The sequence below is a fragment of the Amblyomma americanum genome, chromosome 5 (assembly GCF_052857255.1).
Source record: "Amblyomma americanum isolate KBUSLIRL-KWMA chromosome 5, ASM5285725v1, whole genome shotgun sequence".
Lineage (NCBI taxonomy): Eukaryota > Metazoa > Arthropoda > Arachnida > Ixodida > Ixodidae > Amblyomma > Amblyomma americanum.
In genome coordinates, this window is record NC_135501.1 from 16,267,470 (window position 1) to 16,292,541 (window position 25,072).

Here is a 25,072-nt window from a genome sequence, read left to right on the forward strand (position 1 = left end):
ATACATGCAGCGGCAGAAAAATTTGGTTCACTTGCAGCCTAAAAACAAATGTGATTTATTCATTTTATTACAAATGCCAATAAAATTGTTGGAATAATACCTATGCCGTGAATGTGGGGCTCATTGCCTGTTTTTGTAATAACGTGCTCCTGATCTGAATCCATATCAAGGCAAAGCAGTTACGATTGCACCGTAGTAAATAGAGAAATCATTACGTTGACGTCTTGCAACAATATGTTTCATTCGGAGTACTGTCTGCGCCAAATCATTCTGCTTTACACACCGAATCACGCAGAAGAAACGAGCAAAATTAGCTATTTTTTCATACAACCACTGTGTCTACTGAAAGAGAGGTAACTATTGAGACCTGAAGTTAATTATGTCCCGAGAACATGCTGAGAAACTTTAAGAGCAAAGTGGGGAAAACAGTAGCAGGAGGTGCCTTTGCAACCCATAAAAAGTAAATGCTGTGGTATGCGGCGTTTCATGTCCGAAAGCTAAACATGGGCTATCGGAGACGCTGTAAAGGAAAGCTCCATACTATGTTCGGCAATCCGGGGTCATTTAACGTGCACTTGCATTGCACAACACACGGGCGTTTTAGGCATTTAGTGCTTTCAGCTGCCGTTCTGGGCAAACTCGTGAACATCGTCTACGCACCGCAGGGCACCAGGCAGAGAACATGAGCTAGAACTGCTAGAACTTGAAGCGAACATTTCCGTCCGCCCGCTGAATTCGAAACCGGCGCGCTGCGAGTGCAAGCACGCTGTGCGGGCCGTGAGGGCGCCAAGGGTAGCCGAAGGTCTACTGGACCGCAGAAACATCTGTCGAGCGTTTCGATGGTTTCGATCTGACCCTGCAGTCCACATTCTGCCCTCTCTTCGGTATGCGTTGCTCTCAATCACCCCTGCGCTTTGTTGATTCATTTAGTTTTATGAATAGCAATGCTACAGGCCTAGGGCCATTATGCCTATCCAGCATACAACACGGCACTCTAGCCCCTCTCCCACCTCTCCGAGCCACCTCACCACGACTGCCCTGCCACCGGCCCTGCGCGGGCCTTCGATAGATTGCTCGGGTTACAAACGCAGTGCGTAAGCCGAGCGGTCTCTTCGCTCGAAAGCCGCGGCACCAGAGTGACGCGCGTGCAGGCCGGAAGCTAGAAGGCGCGTGCGCCCCAGCTTGCGGTAAACAGCAAACAGACATGACGAATCCATGAATGAGTACCCAACACCGCCACTGAGTCCATGCCACAGATCCATGTTACGCGTGTTCGCACGAGCGCTGCGGTACGACCGCACTAGCCCTGTCCTGTGTCAACAACACTGCCGCCAAATACGTCGAACTAGTGAAGGAACCCCACCCGAAGGCAACGTCCCAACTTCTTCGGGGGCATTCCGGGATATCTGTTCGGCAGGGAGCCGTCCTAGAATGTACCATGCCTTGACTGCCATACATTTCATGCTCCCGTCCAGTTTCGACGACGACATAGGCTACAACTTTTTTTATAATTTCGCCACCATCGAAATACAGCCGCTCGAGTGAAAATAAAAAAAGAAATCGTAAGGGGGCCAGCTCATGGTAACTGTTGAATCGGAAGAAATATATCATGTTTAATCACTTCTCATTTTCCATAACCGGCAACTGTTAACAATTGCTGTGTATGCTACTCCGATGCTGCAAATGCATTCCAGTTACCGTACACATTCTAAGTGAAAACTGAAAGCGAAACTGAATTTCTTCCGCTAGGCGGCCACCGGTACCATCGGGCCTTTGTTGACTTTTTTTTTCCAGCCTGCTCGTCTTGGCGCCATGGAGTGCGCGCTTCGGCGGTTGACGAGAACGCGTTTTCGACCGCGTTTTTCGAAGTACCCTAATGAACTAAAGTGTTTTTAGTGTGCATATATAACTGGAAAAGTGCGTAGGTTTGTTCAATGCTGTACAAGTACCGTATATGACGTATCAGGATAGAAGTAGCCTTTCGAGGTTCGGCCGAATGCGTTTCTTTTGTTCTATATTGGCAGAAAGGGCGGCGCTCGCTCACATTTTAAAGTCAGAAAGCACCGGCGAAGTTGTTATGTGCGCGTGTTAATGTGCCAGAATGTATTTGCAATGCAGAAATCGTTGCCCTGAAGTCGGCGTTAGTGAAAAAGACGAGCGTTGCGATGATGTGGAGACGTAAAGCAGCTCGGCACTACCAGGCACCTGCCTTGAATGGTAGGCAATCCTATATATTCATGCATGCTGGTTCTCTTTTTACAAAGGATATGTTATGAAAGAGCGGTCTCAGGGCTTGCCGTTTCTAAGTACCTAAGTGCCAAGGTCTGCAGTGCGATAGGCCGCTCTTTCCTTGTACCCTAGGAAGGGAAGCAGCGTAGAATAGAGTTCGCCGAGAATCATTGTGCCTTCAGCTGTTTTTGTTTTGGCGAAACGAATGTTTCAAAGTACTGCCGCATGCTTCTTAAGAGCTCTAGTACGTGTGCTCTGTAAAATTTAAAGCAGTTCAAAGATATTTCGTCAAATTCCTTGTCCTACGGTTTATTCGTGCCTGCTAATTTTTGCAGCTGTGCGTAGGGACTGTACCTTATGTCTGCGTAAAATGCATTGCGTAGGCATGACATCTGGGATAAACTTTCAGTTTTTTCTGCGCCACGGGTCGTTTTATGCATCAGGCCGCTTTGCAATTTCTTGACACTGCCATCTATTTTTTTAGTTGTTTTTAGAACGGCACCCAGATTAAGTAATCCTGTGCTGTTCAAGCTAGGTATACTTACCCTGATTTTACAAATTTTTGAAAGCTTCATTGTTTGTCCAGAGTGACCAAATTACTAAATTTAGGCGGTCTGTATTCGTGGTGACATTAAATGGATGTCTGCATGGGAAACATCTGCATCCACATGGGAGCCCAAGCCTTTCACCTTGTTGCCACTGGGAATATTCATGAGCAATATGGAAGCAAAGGTGCGTTTAAGTTTTTCGGCAAGCTTCTATGTTGCATGTTAGGTTCTCTTTGGGGCCCCTTTCCCTCCTTTTCTTCATCAAGCGACTTCATGAAACACGGTAGATAGCCTAACCATGCCCTCATTTATTTGTACATCCTTGCTAGTTTGTACCAAGCACAGGGTTATTGCAAACCAATTTGTGTGTTTTTGAGCGTTTTTTTTTCTGAAACCCTGCAGTAAACGAATAAATGCCAAATGTGTGGATGATTTTTTTTTACTTTTCTGTAATACTCAACAAAAAGTTGTTCCAATACCTTGTGCTTGGCGCATCATGGCCTCAGTTGCCTATGTGCCGTAAAAACGAACACAACAAAAGGCAAAGAAGGTGATAAAAATGTTTCACAGATAAAAAGAAAATGTAGGGCATGTCAGCAAAAATTCGGCTGTGGTTTACCTCTGGTTAACCCTGGTTGATTTGCGAAAGCTTCGTGTCCTCGCCACGTCGTCTACGCAGCGTCTAATTCCGAGGCTTTTGAGAACTATAACCGGTCTCTTCCGCAGTTGAAGAGTGATTCCGGGACATGGCACGACTTCCTCTAGACGCATCTTCGTTACGACGCTTCTCGAGTCGTGCGGCGCGTTCTTCTGGCGTCTCTTGAGCGCGTTGTCTCTCTCTCGCTTCGTTCTGTCGTTGTTGTGGCACTTTCGCGCTCTCCATAACGACTACAATGCACTTCTTCTTCTTCTTCAGTGATTGTTGGGAATAATGAAAAGGAGGGAGACACGGGCTTGTTTACTGGAGGACTAGCCTCCACGCCCACTGCCGGCGTGTCGTAGAAAGAGGAGGGGAGGGGAAAAAAAGATTGAAAGGAAAGGGTAGGCGCGCAGCCGCAACCAACCAGAACCTGACCTCGTCTTTACAATGCACTGAGGCGAAGCGCATGTATATATACCCCCGGCGAGGTGACACCTCCTCTCCCTCTACCCAGCGGAGCACATCTAGTGGAGCGAGCGGCGACTGCAGCGGCGTCGACGGCGGCGCCATCTGTTGGAGCGCTGCTGCGGCGTTGCTAGGCAACGGCGGCTCAAGTTCGTTCGTCGGCAAGCGTACATGGCATACGGCTGTCTACATACGGCATACGGCGCGACGAGCCGAAATGGCTTGCTGGCTGGCGTAGTAAACCTTTCCTTTTAAAAAATTCTATTTTTGAACCATATTCAACCATCTGTGCAGTGACGTGATCCTCATGTGTTTTCTAATGGCAATTGGATTTATTTGTAAGTTTAATTGGAACTATTTTTGTTTTAAGCCAGAAAATAAATTTGCAATTCGTGTCCCTGCGTTCAACTCCAGCATTGCTCGCTGCATGGTGCTCCAGGAGGATGCTTCTCATATTTTGGTTTTAAAAGGTCCGCTGCCATGTTCATTGATATTTTGTCACTTTCAACTCGAGCCTGAGGCAAGTCCACCATGCACCATGGTGAGAGAGATATGGTGAAACTTGCGTATTCCTCTTAATGGTACCGCTCTTGTAAACCGCCTAATGAGTTCACTTTCGTTTTTTTTCAGTCATTTGTTGGAGCACCCGGAGGGCTACAACACACTTAATAGTTGTGTCAACCCATGTAAACGGCTTATAGAGGGTCAGTATTTGATCTTTGTGCGGTCTCTGAATAGTTTCTGTTGCTGCCAAGGGTATCAAAGTTCCTCCAGTGCAGTCTCAAGCACTCTTCGCAAGTGACGTGGTGAAAAAGTGCATTCCACCGAAAAACTGATATCATTTTCTTGATAGCATAGGTTTTTAACGCTGTTTGGTCAGACCGCCAAGTGTGCTCCCGGCTCAGTACTGTTTGTGTTGTGGAACAAGAGCAGTTCTGCCATCAGGCCACTTCATTTTTACTTTTTTTCAAATGTACCCTTCAGCAGGTTTCTGTTTTGCCGAACCTGGCGACATTGCAGCCCAGCACACCATTCAAAACAAAACATTTTGACAGATTTGCCTGTCTGGTTGGGTTTGAAGACTTATAATAAACTGCACATCTCCAACCAAAATTTTAACTTTAACCCAACGTTTCGACGCTGACTCGGCTCTTTCATCAGGGGTGACTGAGAGCAGTAGCTAGCGTCTTTTAAGTATGGAGGGTAGGGGGGGGGGGGGGGTGAAAAGAACACCTGTGTCGCGAATGGCGCGGGGGAGAGGGAGGGGGGTTTAGGCTGTTAGTCACGCTGGCGCACTGCAGAGAGGTGCTTAATGGCGACTTTTTTTCGTTGGGTTGAAGAGCGAAGTCCCTGAGCATATACGGGGGGCAGGTTTCCTTTTGTGCAGTTGATATTGTTCGGGGTGGTTTGGATATGCCAGGATTCCAGAAGGAGCCTCTTGTGGTAATTTGTTTCGGTTCCGAGGATGCGGGATTCTTCAAAGTTGATTCTATGGTCGGAGTCCTTGGAATGTTGGGCTACTGGATTGCGCTCTCTTGTGAATTTGCGGACATCGTTCTTATGTTGCCGAATTCTTTCTTTGAAATTTTTGGTTTTGCCGATGTAGCTTGCGTCGCAGTCGGCTCATGGAATTTGGTAGACAATGCCTTGGGCTCTTTCTCTCGGCGGCCGGTGTTTGGGAACAGGTAGGCAAAGCGCAACATTGTTTATGGGCTTGTGTCCCACCTGGAGACCCGCTTTTTTCAGGATTCGGGCGATGGTTTCGCTGACACCTCCGACATAAGGTAAAGTGACATATTTTGGTGTTGGCGTTGGTCTTTGTGCGTCGATTTCCTGACGAATGTTGTGTTTTTGACGTCGAATGGTTTTTTGAATAGTTTTTTGGGTAGCTGTTCATGATGAGTTCTTTGAATATCGTGCATTGTTCTTTTTTTCTGTCAAGTTCTGTGTTGCAGTGTGTCTCAACTCTACTGAACAGCGTCTTCACCACTGATGCTTTATGGACTGTCGGGTGGTTCGAACAGAAGTGGCGATACCGGCCTGAGTGGGTTGTTTTGCGGTATGCGGAGAATTGAAGGGTATTGACGTTTCGGGACACGAGGACGTCCAGAAACGGCAGGGAGTTTTCTTGTTCCACCTCTAGCGTGAACTGAATGTCAGGTTCTACGGAGTTTAAATGACGAAGGAAGTTTTGAATCTCCGATTTTTTGATGACGGCGAAGCAGTCGTCGACATACCTGAGGAAAATCTTTGGTTTCGGGTGGAATGAGTTCAGGGCCTGTTGTTCGACGTGTTCCATTGTTAAATTGGCCATGACGACAGAAATGGATGCTTCCATTGGTGTTCCTTTCACTTGTCGGTAAAATTCTCCGTTTGACGAGAAGTATGTGTTTGATAGGCACAACTCCAGGGGGCGCCACACATCATTTACACTGAGAGGGGTTCGTGCACTGAGCGTGTCGTCGCGTTGTAGGTCGTCACGGGTAGCGGCCACCGCAAGCACACCATTGTATTCGGGCTGTTGAGTTCTAGTTTTGTGTGTATTCGCAGCCGGCGCCAAAATGTGCTGCAATGAGGAGATGGTACGGAGAAATGTCGATGTTGAACGAAGGGACTCAACTTGCAAAACTGTCCTCACTTAAAGCAAAAAAAAAATGCTCCGATTAAGCTTTTACAAATAAATGTCATCTAATGGCTTTGAGCAACTTCCTATCTTTCATAATTTAATTCAGATCACCTAATTAAGGATTTCACTGCTGAATGTCTCAAGAAGCAAATTTTCTCAAATTTAGAATTTTTTTGCTGACGTACCTTATGCTTTTCTTCTCTCTTAAACTTGTTTATCGCCTTCTTTGCCTTCTGGACTGCTTAGAAAAATAGCTGGAATAACTGCTATGAGAACATAAGGTTTCATATAAGATTTGAAATCTCATATTTTGCACCTTCTTCCATGCTTTGTTTAAAACAAAATAAGTTCAATTTACTGTATATAGAAGCGGAATACTTTTTATATATATAAAAAATTTCATAGTCATGCCTAAGAAAGTTTTCTTTACAAATTTTCTGCAAGGCTAGGTTTGGTTACCACTTAGAAAGTGAGGTGGTGGCCACGACACAAAAAAAAAATTATTTTGCCGAAAAGAAGCTGGGCTAATGTTTGCCATAGTAATGCAATAAGGCATGATTTTTTTAAAAGAAATAGAAGATCGTCGAATACTAGGTAGGTCTGGATCAGTTGGCTTAGAATGCCTTAATAACACTTAAGTACCAACTGTGTGATCGTTTCAAGGATTCTTTACGATATTTTTGTAGCTCCATTAATATTGGAGTGTAGGTAGAACGCAATTTTTTCTGCTTGCATAATTATAATGGTTCCATGTCATGCCGTTTACTTTGGCTCTTGCGTGCAAACTTGTATTGCTTTGTAACTAGTTTTTGGTGCAGGCATTCACCCCAAATGAGTACTGCTGCTCCTGGTCAGTACACCGAACTGGACCAGTGGAGTGGCGTGACTGTATGTACCTTTGCTAAACTTCCGAAAAATATTTATGCATTAATCTGGGTGCTCGGTATTTTCATGTTTCATATGTAATGGCAGATGATATGCAGCTCTGTGCTAAGGAGGAATGTGGCCATTCGTTAAAACCATTTTACAGTAGCGATGATTGCAACATGAGTTATCCTATTTGTCTAGTTTATAATTTTTTCACTATATGGTGCATGTGTGCCTTAATGAAAGAGAACCACAACTCGTGGAGGAAAAACATTGCCTGACTTGTTGGTTGTTAACATTGCGATGGCACAGCAGAGCATTTGTGATCTCCACATGCACACGTTTATTTGTATGTATTTCTTCATGAGTGGGTGCAGAAAAGAAACATCTGCTTGGAACCCATTGCGGTCGTTTTCCCAGACCTAGACTTCATCTCTTAAGAATGTGTGACAGCATTTTAGTCTTGGCAAAGCAGCACGCTGGGTAACAGGACACAGGCAAAACACAGATGCAACGCTGACTAATAATTTAGAAGTTTATTGCTTTGCTGACTATAAATACAGGAAGCATCATCCTAAATGCAGTGGAGGAAAGTCATGCAATCGTCATTTGCCACATCTGTGGGGATTATTTATCCAGACAGTCAATTTATTTTTTTGTTAATATAGCTGATGATGTGCTTACGCAGGTTGAACAGTTCTTGTGTATTTTGTACGCTGGTATATCTCGCGCATGAGCTATCGATGATATTTCCTCACATTTTTACATTCTCGAAATTGTGGAATGCGCACATAGTCCGACAAGTGTCTTGCTACCATGCTGTCATGTCCTGTCTGTGTTGCCGGCATGTTCAATTAGATGTATGTTGACACTCTGACCTGATTTGTCAACATATGACGCTCCTTATGACAGAGAAATCCTGTACACTAAGCCACTGTCGCATACTGTGAATTTGTCTCTGTGCTTTGTCTTGCACTGGGCTATCTTTGAATCACCTTTGCTGGGCATGTTTCATAATAATTACTGCTACTTTCTGCAAAAACAAATGAAGCCATTGCAAAGAACTTCTGCAAGCTGAAAAGAAGGTCAAGCACCAAAGATTGAAGGACGAAGCTTAAAAACTTGTGTGAAGCCAACAAATTGACCAAACTAGGGCTGGCTGTGAACAAGGGTGAGGGCTCATGCCTTCTTTAAGGCAGAAACACACAAGGATAACTGGCCTTTCGGTGTAATTGTCTCTGAACAAGGATCGTGGCAGCAACCCTTAGGGCAGTATCTGCAAGAATTGATCTCCTTGCTCACAGTGGAAGACCTTTTCCTGGTAAAGAGGCCAAAAATGCCTGCATTCCTCTCGAACAGCTGTCCGGAAGAAGTGTCTACTCCATTGTAATCAAGGGCTTACATTACACGCTGACACATACCTCCTTGTTTGAGATTTTAAGAGAATGCATTGGTTCCATGGGAGCAGTACGATTCCATAACCAATGCGGATGGATTCATGGAGCTGTTGACCATCTATTGCGTTCTACCTATGTAAATTTTAATGATGGTCTGTACATTCAGTGGCAAGGAGTATGCAGGGGTTCCTGCGTTGCACCAATTCTCAGTGACCTTCTGCTGACCTTCTGCCTGTCAAGATCGCCAACTAATAGAAGCTTTTCGAGGCACCAATATGATAACGATCTTCCGTTTTGTGTACGACTTCCTAATAATCCACAAGCTAACCAAGGGCAATACAAGGACATTGTTGACATCTTTAAGACATCCGAAGTTCTTTCCAACATTGAGCTGACCAGAAAAATGCCAGTGGAGTTACAGCTTCAGTTTTTCGATCTATGACTGTACATCGGAGAGGCCCATATGTGCTGGTGTTATGTTCCGCATTAAAAAAAGGCTGTGGCTATAGACACACCGAAAAATGCAATGCCCTAAACAGATTGTGTATGAACCGTCAGCAGGAAAGTGTCGAGGGCCAACTGACACGGTTGCGTGAAGCTAGTTTCGCAGATGACCGCATCTGCAGCCTTAGCTTCAAGGTAATGGAAGAAGTTTGCCTATCTACCCCAACGAGGCTTCAGAAACAAGAACGGAAGTTAGCTGTCATGCCATATGCGCACAGTGTCAGCCACGCGCTAATGAAAGTGGTCGGGCGGTTCGCTGTGAACGTAGTATGCAACGTGCCCAGCAAAATGCTTAAAGACTGCCCGGTGTAAAGCGAAGCAAGAGACGAATTCACAGGATGCGACAGTGACTTGGTATACAAAATCCTTTTGTCATGCAGACTATCATACGACGGGAAAAAACGCCGGCGTGTCAGCATTCGTCTAATGGAGCATGTCGGCAACACAGACAGGATATGGCAGCAAGCAAGCGAGACACGTGTTGTACAGTGAGTGCATTCCGCGCTTTCGACATTGTAAACCCTTCTTATTGAGTTCGACAAGCGGATCGGCTATGTGAGCATAATCGAGAATAAAGTCATTGTAGTATCCCGTTCCTATAATATGTGAGAGTCTCGTTCTGACTCTAACAACCATCAGTCGCCGTCTCCTCGATGCTTTTCGCGTTGTACTATGTACTGCCGATCCCCACCCTTCCAAGTGGCAAACTGGGCGCATCAGTCCCGGGGCACGAAGTGCGTCGTCAACGGCCGCCTCAAACGGCATTTCCTCTCCTGTGAACATTACTAAGGTGCTCGTTGAAGAGTGTACCTGTTCATGCGCTTATTGACACTGGTGCTACTGTCTCAGTCATTAGTCACCACATGCGCAAACAACTCAAAAAAGTGAAAAATCAGCTTTCTGACATTTCGCTTCGGACTGCCAGCGCTGAGCACATTCGACGCTTTTCCAGCACGCACCGTCCGCCCAGCATCAAGGCCCGTCTTAAAGAATTGAGGTCATTCTTCTCGCGCGCCTTTCTCAATATCATCCTCGGGTGGGACTTTTTCTCCACTCATCCTGCCATAATCAATGCTCACATTGATTTTTCGCCGCTGTATGGCGCTATCCTCAACACCTCCCCTGTTACAGTCGCGCCATATTCATCCCTCGACGACCCCGATGCGCGGGCTTACTCTTCTCATCTTGTGTCACTGACCTATGCTGTCCTCTCTGATGCAATCGACCTTCATAAATCCTTTCTCCTGTATGCTCACGAGAAATCTGTACTGTTCCCGCATGTAGTAATAAGTGGTTTTCATTAAAATAATAATAAAAAGGAAGGAAAACATTTCTGCTAGCCCCGGCATCTGCCATCGATACTGAAGCAACTGAACTGGGGCAACGGAAATAAAGGATAGCAGGCAGAATGGAGACATGAAATGAAAGAGGTGAGAGGACAGGAAGACAGGATAGGGGGAGAGGTAATATACAAAAATCAGTTGCACAATAAGATATGTGTCCAGGTTGTGCGGGTGATTAGTTCATGATGGAGCAATATAAACACACGCACACAGCACTATATTGACTACAACTGGAGTGGGGCGTCCAGTTGTTAAACGTCCAAGGCAGAACTCGCGGAGCGTTCGGCCACTGCGTTTAACTATCTGGCGGAGAACAGACGGGACGGCCGCCGCGGTGGCTGAATGCTTATAGCGCTCGGCTGCTGGCCCGAAAGACGCGGGCTCGATCGCTGCCGCGGCGGTTGAATTTCAATGGAGGTGAAATTCTAGAGGCCCGTGTGCTGTGCGATGTCAGTGCACGTTAAAGAACCCCAGGTGGTCCGAAATTCGGGAGCCCTTCACTAAGGCGTCTCTCATAGCCTGAGTCGTTTAGGACGTCAAACCTCCATAAACCAAACCAAACAGATGGGACGTCAAGCACGTCTGTTCGAGGAACGCACAGAGGCTCACCATCACACTAAACACAAATGAACCCAGATGGGTGTTTTTAGCTTGTCCTCTAGCATCCTCCCAAATCGAGGTTCGATATACACCGTTAGATTTGGGGTAGATTTCAGCACCAAGAAATACGGAGGACTTACGGTTAGCGAAGGGAGCAGATTGGGTGTAAATTTTTACACCAAAAAAATACGAAGCACTTGCGGTTGACAATGGGAGTATATTTGGTGTAGATTTTTACACCAAAAAATACGATGCACTTCCGGTTTGCAGTGGGAGGTTTCAACCGCGGCGATACGCTGAGTGGTGGCTGCTGTGTCGTGTTTATGAAGGCGCTGATTTTGCAACGCCGGCATCTAGGACGAGGTGATGACAGCAGACCGTTTTTCTATATTGCATTTTTGCTCTTACAGGGCTACTAAAACTGCTAACTATATAGGCGGAACGGTGCTAGTTAATCACAATAATCAGGTTCGAATGCGCTTTGTAATCATGAACAAAGCCCAATCGAACTTCAATTTTGAGATATAACAACCAGCCCCGTTCCGTCCATGCCGTTACGAAGTAGTACTGTAAGGAACAGGGCAAGAAAGCTGGATACAAAGTGCCTCGGACCGTTGTCTTCACCTCCTCCTGGATGCCTGCGTTGCACGATCGTGGCGCCATGCATACACACGACGTCCCAGTGACGTCGCAGCGTACTGCCGTACATCAGGGAAACAAAACGAGACCAGCGGTGGCGGCAAGGAAACGTCTTAAATCTTACTCCGCTGAGTATACGGATTTTCTGTAAAAAATACACAAACCATGGCTGCGGCGCTAGCCGAAAGTATCATGACGGGGTGGTTCGCAATGGGCAAGAAAGGCAGAGTTGGGGAGACGACAGGCAATGAAACTGAAAACAAGACCGTGGTAACGAATCTACGTGCCAAATTCCTGCAACACATTTTTTTTCTCGTAAAAGTACACCATCTCTCTACTGTGGTCCAAAAACCGAATCCCTGAAGTTAAGGAACCTGAATGGTGCACAAGCCACTTGCGGGCCGCTCCACATTGGACAAATAATGTTTGCCATATCTCTGCCTTTAGAAACTTTTAAAAAGAATGCATTTGTATATTGTATCCTTAAAATCCGTTCATTACTGCTACTTATTTTTGCAGTCCATGATGAACCTTTTTAAAGAAAATTTCGAATTCCGTGCTGCACTCGCGCATTAAAAAATATTTTTCGAGCACTATTTTTTGATCCAGTCTATAAGTCCTCAAAGTCGATAAAAGCAGGATTCGCAGTAAGGATTACACAAAAACATTGCATATAGCTTGTGCTCCGTGGTTTTATTTTCGAACAAAAATATAGTTCAGAAGTACTTGTATTTGGGCGTGTTGGTTCATATCTTTTCGGGAGGACACAGGGGCGCAACAAAAACACACGGACATAGAAGTAGACAGGGACGAGCGCTTACTATCAACAGGCTTTATTTGACGTAGACCGTTAATATACTTTCGCCTACCCAAGCGCCACTGTGCGAATCACAAGCACGTGGGTAACAGAAAACACCAAAAGAAATCGAAAGGTAGGCGATTACAGAAATCTATCTAAGAAAACCGTTTCAGATCGGCGAAGCATTACAGACGAATCACTGATGCAGTTATCCCCTTTTTTTCTGATGTAATAGGCTTCCACCAGTTCCCGTTCAATCTGATCGCGGCTTCTCAACAATACTCTACAGTCCGATAATCGGGGAAAACAGGCGACCTTAGTCTTCTTAGAGCACTCTTGGCAATGGTCCGGGAGATGGGAGCCTGTCTTCTTTAAAGAATTTTTGTGCCAAGAATGCTCTAAGAAGACTAAGGTCGCCTGTTTTCCCCGATTATCGGACTGTAGAGTATTGTTGAGAAGCCGCGATCAGATTGAACGGGAACTGGTGGAAGCCTATTACATCAGAAAAAAAGGAGATAACTACATCAGTGATTCGTCTGTAATGCTTCGCCGATCGGAAACGGTTTTCTTAGATAGATTTCTGTAATCGCCTACCTTTCGATTTCTTTTGGTGTTTTCTGTTACCCACGTGCTTGTGATTCGCACAGTGGCGCTTGGGTAGGCGAAAGTATATTAACGGTCTACGTCAAATAAAGCCTGTTGATAGTAAGCGCTCGTCCCTGTCTACTTCTATGTCCGTGTGTTTTTGTTGCGCCCCTGTGTCCTCCCGAAAAGATATGAACCAACACGCCCAAATACAAGTACTTCTGAACTATATTTTTGTTCGAAAATAAAACCACGGAGCACAAGCTATATGCAATGTTTTTGTGTAATCCTTACTGCGAATCCTGCTTTTATCGACTTTGAGGACTTATAGACTGGATCAAAAAATAGTGCTCGAAAAATATTTTTTAATGCGCGAGTGCAGCACGGAATTCGAAATTTTCTTTAAAAAGGTTCATCATGGACTGCAAAAATAAGTAGCAGTAATGAACGGATTTTAAGGATACAATATACAAATGCATTCTTTTTAAAAGTTTCTAAAGGCAGAGATATGGCAAACATTATTTGTCCAATGTGGAGCGGCCCGCAAGTGGCTTGTGCACCATTCAGGCTCACTTTAATTTCCTGCAACTATCTTTTCTCCTTCACCTTTTCTCCCCTCACCCCTTTCCCCCCGTGCAGGGTAGCAAACCGGCTATTCGTCTGGTTAACCTCCCAGCCTTTCTTCTTCCTCCTCCTCCTCCTCCTCCTCCTCCTCCTCCTCCTCCTCTTTAACCTTCCTAAACTGGCTGGAAATTAAGTGCGGTCTTGTTGACGTTCATAGTTCCGAAGTGTTCTTTGACATGTTGCTTGCATTTAACGTTAATCAAACAGTGTTCTTTCTAACACGTGTAACAGATTTTGCTTTCTCTATTTTAGACCTTTTGTTTTGTTCTAACCACAGTCAAGAACATGTAACGGAGGTTCACAATGGCATTTCCGATCATAAAATTATTTACTTCACTTGTGTTTTTCCACAAAGGACGAGTTCTTGTAAATCGAAGCGTGTTGTTAAAAAAACTATTGTGCTGCAGATAATGTTCCAATGACACATTATTTAGAGGATTGCCTTTTCTTTTGCACTGACGATGCCGTTGACGTATTACGGACGAAGTTCAAATCTTGGTGTCACCACTGCATAAAAAACTTTATCCCATAAAAACTGAAAAAAGTTGGAAAGTTGGTCGAGGTGACCCTTGGGTAAGCAGAAATATGCTCCAGATAAAACTTTGGTTGAAGCGACGTAGGATATATTAAAGCGAGTTGACAAGGAAGTGGTTAAAGAACTAAAAGCTATACTCACTATTAAGTTGCGACACGTCTCGGGAACGTTAATACACTGACACTCTCGGCCGTTTTGCTTCAGAAAGCCCACGAAAATTCTGGTAGTTCTTAGGGAACAAAAGTCTTCGACGGATCGAGCAGACAGTGGCAGGAAACACTGTCATTACAGACTGCAGCAAAATAGCAGAAATGTTTAAATCTCACTTTAAAAGCGTGTTTACGAACTCAGGCCATAATTGTGGTCTCACACCAGCAACGAATGGATCAGACACTCTGTCCATATCTTTGGAGGGTGTAGTCGAACTGCTCTTACGGTTGTAGGTGTTTGCAGCGCACACGAAACACGGACGGACAGAAAAGGGAACGAAACACAGCGCTGACTTTCAACTGAGCTTTATTGGAAAAAATAAGCGACTTTTATACAAAAATTTTTAACATGTGACTCAGAAGATGTCAAAACGTCCTACTACATGTGCCATCTAAAATCACTGATACTCTAGATAAAAAACCCTGAAAAAACATGAATGGAAAACACTGAAAGACACGTGCCGCCTAAACCACCTAAAGGGTGTCATGATCAACAACGGTGAAGGAACAACATTCGAAAAAGCTACCAAAAAAACTATGATACCAAAATGCAAAAGCAGGGTGAAGCTGTATATGGGCTCCCGTTGTCACAAAAAAATTAAAAGAAAAAAGAAAATACATTGACAAGAAACAGGGCTGAAACGGTATAAAAACACATTAACTAAAACAGCATAAGACCCATTATTTAAAGAGTGTTGAAATTTACAGGTGCGCGCCTGCGGCCTGCAAGAATCCAAGTTCTTTATCCAGGAGTACTAAGGACACAGCGCTGACGCACTTGTCCCCTTTCTGTTGGATGGCTTTTGCCTCGATAATCTCCCTTGTGGTCTGATCGCTGCTTCTACCTAAAATCGTAGTGTCCTGGAACCGTGGTATGCACTTATTGCATTCGCTGCAGTGTACAGCGAGATTTCCTTCTCGTATGTTTCTCTTGCGCCGATTGTCATAATTACTGTTGTGTTCTCGGAGTCGGTCGTTATGGCATCGGCCCGATTGTCCTATACAGACTTTCCCGCAGCTTAACGGAATCTGATACACCACACCCTTGGTACAAGGTACAAACGGAGACCGGTGTTTTTTGGAGCACTGCACACGTGGTGTACCACACGTCTGAGTAAGCTTGCAAAGCTTTGACAGCTTTTCTGGGGCTGAAAACAATACTCTCAACTTCACTTTTTTGCCTATTCGTTTCAAATTGTGGGAGATGCTGTGCAAATAGGGTACTACAACCAGGTTTCGTTTTTGTTGACTCTCTTTATCAACAGACTGCAAGGTTGAAAGAAAGTGGTTATCCGGAGCAGATCATCATCTCGGTGGCTGAAAGAATCTACAGGGAAGTGAAGAGTAAAAGCAAGGGAAGTATGAAAGCTTCGGCTGAGAGTCAACAAAAACGAAACCTGGTTGTAGTACCCTATTTGCACAGCATCTCCCACAATTTGAAACGAATAGGCAAAAAAGTGAAGTTGAGAGTATTGTTTTCAGCCCCGGAAAAGCTGTCAAAGCTTTGCAAGCTTAATCAGGCGTGTGGTACACCACGTGTGCAGTGCTCCAAAAAACACCGGTCTCCGTTTGTACCTTGTACCAAGGGTGTGGTGTATCAGATTCCGTTAAGCTGCGGGAAAGTCTATATAGGACAATCGGGCCGATGCCTTAACGACCGACTCCGAGAACACAACAGTAATTATGACAATCGGCGCAAGAGAAACATACGAGAAGGAAATCTCGCTGTACACTGCAGCGAATGCAATAAGTGCATACCACGGTTCCAGGACATTACGATTTTAGGTAGAAGCAGCGATCAGACCACGAGGGAGATTATCGAGGCAAAAGCCATCCAACAGAAAGGGGACATGTGCGTCAGCGCTGTGTCCTTAGTACTCCTGGATAAAGAACTTGGATTCTTGCAGGCCGCAGGCGCGCACCTGTAAATTTCAACACTCTTTAAATAATGGGTCTTATGCTGTTTTAGTTAATGTGTTTTTATACCGTTTCAGCCCTGTTTTTTGTCAATGTATTTTCTTTTTTCTTTTAATTTTTTTGTGACAACGGGAGCCCATATACAGCTTCACCCTGCTTTTGCATTTTGGTATCATAGTTTTTTTGGTAGTTTTTTCGAATGTTGTTCCTTCACCGTTGTTGATCATGACACCCTTTAGGTGGTTTAGGCGGCACGTGTCTTTCAGTGTTTTCCATTCATGTTTTTTCAGGGTTTTTTATGTAGAGTATCAGTGATTTTAGATGGCACATGTAGTAGGACGTTTTAACATCTTCTGAGTGACATGTTAAAAATTTTTGTATAAAACCCGCTTATTTTTCCCAATAAAGCTCAGTTGAAAGTCAGCGCTGTGTTTCGTTCCCTTTTCTGTCCGTCCGTGTTTCGTGTGCGCTCCAAACACCTACAGCATGAAAAACCAACTAGCCCAAGAAAAGACGATTCTGCTCTTACGGCACGATAGGCAGAAGTACCTTCTGCCTATCTGCTTGGCACGCTTCCCACTAAGCCATAACGGTGAAATGTCGCCTCTGTGATGATCCAGAAATGATTGAGCATTGTTTCATCGATTGCAAAAATGCAATACTCTTCTGAGATATCTTGCAATGGACATTGAAAAGAAGGCTTAATTTGGCACCACATTCTGCACATTATCTCACCGCACTGCAATTCTTTGATGAACCCTTAGACACGTTCTTTCAGTTTGGACTACACCGCCTATGGGATGCGCGCATGATAAACCGACATTGTGAATCTGATGTTTTTTTTTCAGAAGTTCACATCAGTAGAATAATTCTTCATGTAAAGAAATTGCATGCCCAGACCGAGTTTGAACCGGAGTTGGAAGCACGTACTCTTAGTGCTGTGCTCTTAATTGGCATTTTTTTAGCGCACCGTTGCTTAGGTGAGTCGTATTATGCATTACATTGATTTGAGATTGTTTTCTTCATGCTTTGAAAATAGTTCATGTACATAGAACATTGCTTACTTGTAATAAATACCCTGTTTAAAAAATACTAGGCCACAACTACAGACTATGGAGACTATTATTTCCCGCGTCAAATCCGAATAAATTGTTCTGAACTGCTGGCTCAAGTCATAAAGTGAAGTCGCGGCCGCCGCTATACGATTACCGCTCAAGGAGCACTGAAGCTGCAGGTAGGCGCCCGGGATTTGCCACTGATGTTTTCAATCATTACATGCATAGTAGTATGCATCAAAACATTCACAGCGCTGGCTGTATGTCTTTGCTCCTGTGCCGCGAACGCAATTTTTGCAACACACGGAGCTCCGGCGCAACAATTGCTGGCATATTGCTCGACGCAGCTCAACAACTGGTCTACGGAGCAGCGAGGGCCATGTTTTACTTCCAACTCTAAGCTTTTTGTAGATGGCAAGACATAAGGAAGGTTTGGGTGATCGAAGGCCCGGCAGTTGACCAATACATGAATTGAATTGAATGTTTATTGTTTCACGCATTCTCTTCGTGTAGGTAGCCGCCGTGGTGGCTCAGTGGTTTTGGCGCTCGGGAGCTGACCCGAAAGACGCGGGTTCGATCCCGGCCGTGGCAGTCCAATTTCGATGTAGGCGAGACTCTAAAGTCCTGCGTACTGTGCGATTTCAGTGCACGTTAAAGAACCCCGGGTGATTGAAATTTCCGGAGCCCTTGACTACGGCGTTCCTCATAGCCTGACGCTTTGGGACGTTAAAAACCCCATAAACCATGTCTGCGTGTAGGGGGCAGAGGTAAAAGCAAAATGCCTGACATAGCCTCTGCGCCCCTACAGTTTGAAGACAGCATGACGTATCATTCTCACACATATTTTTCAAACATATCTTTTACACACAGCAGACAGGGGCGAATAATTCAATTATTCAGAACGGAAGTCTTCAAAGCATTGCTTTTTCTTGAACATGATAGATTTTGAAAAGGCAGAAGATAATAAACAATAAGTATTATGTAACAATAAAATTGTTTTACATCAGAAGTCAACAAAGAAAAGGAAACCATAGAATTCACTGGTCCAAAAAAAATAGCATATGCAGTAAATAGATCAGTACATAGAAACATTTCAGAAAAGAACAAGGTTTAGACTGATGTGCAATGTAAATGCTGAAACAATGGCTAATATATTTTACAAGCGCTATTAGAGATAACATCACATAATATCACATAAATAATAACATAGAAATAACATAACATAATGCAACCTAACTGAGGTTACATGTGTTATCTGGTATGAGCGGAAGCTCCACAAAAGGAAAATAGAATGTCACTGCCCACTAATAGCTTTTTACACCCCTTTGTGAAGTTGTGGAAGGATTGTGTGTATTGTATGTTAAAGTGATCGCTTTTTAGTCTACTAATCGTTTGATAATTCAATGTTCGCCTTCCGTAATTAGTTCTTGTGGTGGGCTTTAGATGGTGTGGTCTACGTATTGATATGAAGTGCAACTATCGACAAGTATTGTGTGCAGCCTATTTTTGTAAATCCACTGGAGTAGTTTGAAATAATAATCTCGATCTGCTTTAAGCATGCTATATTTAATGAAGAGCGGTTTTGTTCAGAGTCCTCGTTTCTCACCCACATGGTTTTCACACAATCTCAATATTTTCTTTTGTACAATGATTAGTTGTAGTTTGAAGCTGCCGTAGTTCCCCATACTAGAATGCGTAACTGAGTTTTGAATAGAAAAGTGAGTAGGTTAATGCTTGTTTCAACCAGAGGGTAGTATATTTTGTATTTTATACAAGCAGCCAGTAACTCGAAATACGCTGCAGAAGTACTTGCTGTTGTGCTAGTTGGTTCATCATAAAGTTGAATGGCGCAAAGGAACAAACACAGGAAGACACAGAGACAGAAAGAGGCGATGTTCCTTTTCGTCATTCAACTTTATAACTCGAGATAGTTCACTTTTTAACTTGTTAACGTGAGTATTCCATGTAAGGTCCTTTGTAAACCATACGTACAAGAACTTTTGCTCATTAACTTCTTCCAGTAACGTATCCTCAAATTTCAGATGAACACTTTAGGGTTATTTTTTATTTGCTGGCTTAAAAATTGTATATTTGGTTTTGCATGTGCTTAAACTCAGCCGGTTGCTCTTAAGACACCTGGAGAGGTGTAAGAGGTAACGGTTAGCTGATGAGTCTATGACGTCTTCTTTGGTTCCAGTGAAGAAGATATTCTGGTCGTCAGCATACAATATTAGTTCAGGGAAATTTGGTATTAATGTTAACATCATTTATGTATCGAAGAAATAACAGGGGTCCTGTGACTGATCCTTGACGGACGCCATATTTGACTTTCAATTTCTGTGATACGTACCTGATTGTCGACGCATACATACTGATACCCATTTGAGAGATATGATGTAATTAAATTCTTCGCTACACCTCGGACACCATACGCAGCAAGCTTAAGAAGGATATCGTGTTGCACAGTGTCGAATGCCTTTTACTAATCCGAGAAAATCCCCGGAGTAAGCAGTTAGCGCAAGAGTGCAAATATAAATACACACACTGGAAATTATGCGCACAGGCGCTGTGTGCTCTTTTTATATTGCACAATGGTTTATCGATTGAAATGCGCTTAATTTTATTTTTCCAAACTCTCTGCACTGCCGATACCTCTCGGCAGGTGCGGAAAGATAGCGGACGTATGCTCGCTAGTTCGTAGGCCTCGTTTAAAGCCTGCGATGAAGCTGCCCTTGCATAGTTTTGTGGTAACCACTTAATTTAGTGTCTTCAAGCACGTATATTACAAGCTTGTGACGATGGCCTACAATTCTCGTTTCATTTTTTCCTTGCAAGTTGTTCGCCAATGGCTCATATGAGGGTCAGCGCTACGTTAATAAAGCTGGCTTAAGAACGACTCACTCACCAACCTAAACGATCAAAAGAGCAAGAAATGGCCTTCATTTCTGTTCAGTGGAAAAATGACACACCCAAGAAAACAGCGCTTACTTTCGCAATACTTTCCATTGGCCCGATGTCTCGGCTCCCAGTTTCTTGACCACACGCTATTTCCAATACGATACTGCCAGCGTGCCCTTAAAGCGTAAAGCGCTGTTTCCAATGCCACGAAGATTATACCGGTAGCAAATCCAGCGTGGTCAAGCAGATTCCAGCGTTTTACGCTATCCTACTAGCACAGAATTTCTTCGCGTGCCAGCTCCAGTGAACTTCGCCGACCGCCAGCAGCGTCTTCTGACTAAAAACCATTGTAAAAAACGGACTGTTTTCGTGGTGGAAGCCGCTGGGGGACGCAGGTTTTGCAATGACATGGCCAAAGTATGACATGGCCAGTTATCAGGAACAAATTTGATTTGACATCCGGATAAGTAGCCATACGATGTCTCAGCACGTATAGAATGTGGAATGATTTTCAACAAAAAACGAGTTGGTATAGTTCAGCGCTTGTCCTGCGATCTATGTTTCTGCGATGTCATCCCCGCTTTTTTACCTGCGATTTTCCACGATGAATGACAGACAAGTCTACGCGAAGATATTAATCGACGACATGCATCTTCGTGCGCCAGCTGCTTCGAACAAAGATAAGAGAAAACTCTCTTATCTTTAGTAGGCGGTTTAGTAATACTTGCTAAGAGGCTAGTTGCTGTGTATTTTCGTGAAAAGACTTAGCACCAAAACAGATAGCACAGTCCCGCGCTGGTCAAGCTTGTACCGCTTGTCCCAACATCAGATGCTCTTGTCCCGTCTCTCCTGCTATGTGCTATCTGTTTTGACGCAAAATCCTTTTACGAAAAAAAACGCTCTGAGGAAGCTAACACTTATAGATATTTGGAGCCACTTACTTCGCATTGCCGTTGCCTTTAAGATTCCAGACGTAGGTGGCAACCTTTGACTTGTTATTGAAATTTGTTCGCGTGATGATCACGCAATCCAAGGAGGGGTCTTCGCTTGATGAGTAGAGTGCAACAAGTTCCGGGAAAGCTCCAATCATCTGCACAAAAACAGACACAAACAGCGCTTTGTACTAATACAGAAGCGACACCGAAGCCGTGCGCTGCGCTCCGCTCTTCTTGGAAGAAAGACTTCGTCAAGTTGGTGCATACTTACAATTTATTGTTGCTGTATATACACACATACATAGAATTTTCCAGTTCTGTAGACGGCTAAGTGCTTTTGGCGTCTGGCTGTTGTTCCCAAGGTTGCGGGTTTGATCCCCACCGCGACCACTGTTTTTTGATAGAGGCGAAATACAAACTACCAATCTGCTGTGTAATTGGGCTGTGTAACGTTAAAGAAGCCTAGGTGGCCTTAAGTTTTCTCGAGCCCTACGGCGTTCCTTATAGCCCGTGTGACGCTCCTGGATGTTGTCCTTCCATCTCGCGAGTCTTCAGATTTGTAAAAATGCGATCATTAACCAGTTTAGTGATAGTGCGGTGGCACTACTAGGCGCATTTTCAGATTCCGTGAATAAATTGTACGTGGCTCAAGCCTGCTATGTGTGCAGGCGGCCCACTGGGTTGTGGTCAACCGGCCAATTGTGTTCACGTGGGAGGCCTTCACCTGGTTGAAGGACTGGGTGAATTCTATACATGGGTGAAAGCCTTCGAAGTAAGTGCCTCAAGGGGATCAAAGGCCTTTGTGGCAAAGGCCGTTAGGTCAGATATCTTTATGGTAAAGGCCTTATGATAAGAGATATAGGGTGAAAGCCTTCATAGTAAATTCGCTCCTGCTAAAGGCCTTTATGAGGAAACCCTTTAAGTCAAATGCCTTTGGTACGCAAGAACCTTAGGTGTCAACCGTAACTAGATCTACTGAACAATATTCCGCTCTTAGCCCTTGTAAACCGCCTGATTTTTTGGGGGGCCGAGTGCGCTGACGACGCGCTTCAAATAAGAGAATGAGTTTAATTTGTGTATTTGTTTATTTGGAAAGATTTATGTGTTTTTAAGATTCATTGCTGAAGACGAAAACAGAGAGGTGGACAAAAGAGGGAAAAGGGAATATGGTCTAATTTTATCGCCGCCAGCCTTTGTTCCCCTCTTTTTTTATCCTCTTTGTTATCGTCGCCCGCACGCTGTACTATCGCGCTGCTTGTCGCACTACACGGTCACACCGCTGTGTGGCGAGACTGGCGGATGTGTTAGGGGGCCTTATCTGAAATGCTCTGCCATTTTTATACTGAACGCCGCCGAGCAGGTGGGCATTCTCATCAGGAGGACAATCGTATTGCAACAACGGAGTTGTGCTGTGGGCCAAATATCTCCCGATAATCAGATTTACCTGTACGTCTGTGTGTTTTTCTGTCTCCTCTTCTAGATTCATGCCTGTTAACGATATCATATATAAGAAAATAATTGCTGAGGGTAACTCGTTCTAGTGCGTGGAAGTGAACATTAATCACTAGATCTGGTTCGGAGATACTTTTTCTTCGGCTTTACATTGCGATATTGAGCAAAAATTAAGAATTATAGAAAATTATAGTAACGAAGAAAATTTGGAGGTGGTATAATGGACGATACTCAAGGAAAACATTTGCTCGAATTACTTCATATTTGGTACATAAATCAGCAGTATGGGAAGTAAATCTAAGATATGCGATAAGTGTTAGCTTTCTTTTGAGGAATTACATTTTTCTGAAGTTTCGTTTTGGATGTGATGCCCATACTCGGTGGCAGGACTTAATGTGTGATCAGAATAGGGCGTGATAAATTATTCGTTTTAGAGAAGGGCGAAATTCATTGCGGAAGCGAGCAAGAAAGCCAATGGAAGGTGCTAATTTCTTAGCGAGATGTGTTGTATGCGCGGTCCAGCTGATATAGGCGCCAGATTTTATGCCTAGGGATGTTAAACTCTCCACAATTTCTACTTTGTTGTTCCCAAGTAAGAGGTCTTGGTTTGAGGTAATGTTGAGGCTCTTTTGTTTTAAAAAACGGATTTTTATTTAGTGGTAATAATACACAACTGATTCGAACAGGACAATGCACACAGTATTTTACGAACAGTGTTCCCGCGATTTATGAACTCGTCTTTTCAGGAGTTCCGTTAGAAAAAACTAGTGTCATAAGCGTACAGAAGGAATTTATCGTAAATGTCAATGCTTCAAATGTCATTTATGTACACGTTAAAAAGAAAAGGACCTAAAAAGGCACCGTGGGGCAAACCGCAATTTATGGCATAGAGACTGGATCTTGTATGTCCTTAACAGACGACAGATTGTTTTCTATTAGTAAAGTAAGAATGTAGAAGATTGAGACAAATACCTCGAACACCATAATTTTATAGTCTGGTAAGCAAATTATCATGGCCGAGAAAGTCAAACACATTGCTGAAGTACAAAAAGATGCTTAGAGTTATTTTTTATGTCGGAGTTCTTTTTTTTTTATCGAAGAGCAGATTCAGTAGAACGCCCCTTCTGATATACGAACCATGAATCAGGTAGCGCGCTGTGTTTAGTCTAAACATTTTCCTTTATTTTTAGCATTATCTTATCTTATACCTCTTGCAAAACAGGAAGAACAGAAATTGGAAGGAATTTAGGTAATACTACTTTACTAACTCCTTTAAGATAACTGCTAATTAGGCATTATTAATTTGATTCGGAAAAATAGCGAATGAAAGGGACAGATTGAAAATGAACGCAACATACGGGGCTGCTATTTGTGCAACACACTTAAGCGGCATTGTTTACATAATCATCATCATCATCAGCCCGACTAGGCCCACAGCAGGGCAAAGGCCTCGCCCATGCCTCTCCATTTAAACCTGTCCTTTGCCAACTGCGGTCACAGTATACCCGCAAACTTCTTGATCTCATCCGCCTAAATAACTTTATGACGCCCCTACTACGCATGCCTTCTCTTGGAATCTATATACTCTTAAGGATCAGCTGTCATCTTGCCTTCGCATCACATGCCCTGCCCAAGGCGACTTCTTCCTCTTGATTTCGACTAGGTTGTTGTTAACACGCGGTTGTTCCCTGACCCAATCTGCCCGCTTCCGTTCTTTTAACATAACAACTATAATTTTTCTTTCCATAGCTCACTGCTTTGTTTTTAACTTAAGCTGAATCCTTTTCATTAGCCTTCACGCTTCCGCCCCAGCTTCTCAGTAATATTTACAGCTCATAATAATAAACAGAGTGTTTCAACTTCTGGCAGCAGCAGCGGACACGCACACAGCATATCAAGATATTGTCTTCAATTTTTTCAGCATTTCATCGACGTACTGCCCCGTGTCATCGTCAGAGGATAACCGAGGTGGGCGTGTCTGGCACCCACAGTGAGCGCCACCTGGACTATCGCTTACCTGCAGCCGTGCGAAACACGTATCTTCACATTCTGGCAGCAGCAGCGGACACGCACACAGCATATCAAGATATTGTCTTCAATTTTTTCAGGTTGGTGCTTGTTCGTATGCTTTATTGTAAACGGCATCGTCACCTTGCCGTCGCTGCTGCTGCCAGGTGTGTTGTGGTGTAATTTTTGTCGCCTCTA

The 25,072-nt window shown here is 44.0% G+C and overlaps 1 protein-coding gene across 1 annotated transcript in view; it reads right to left on the reverse strand.

The window, feature by feature from the left end:
• LOC144134582 (uncharacterized) overlaps positions 1–25,072 on the reverse strand; it is a 61,706-nt gene that overhangs the window by 17,997 nt on the left and 18,637 nt on the right. Inside the window, exon 2 of the mRNA XM_077667474.1 lies at positions 21,422–21,570. Coding sequence (XP_077523600.1) covers positions 21,422–21,570 — 149 coding nt within the window. The remainder of the gene's footprint in view (positions 1–21,421; positions 21,571–25,072) is intronic.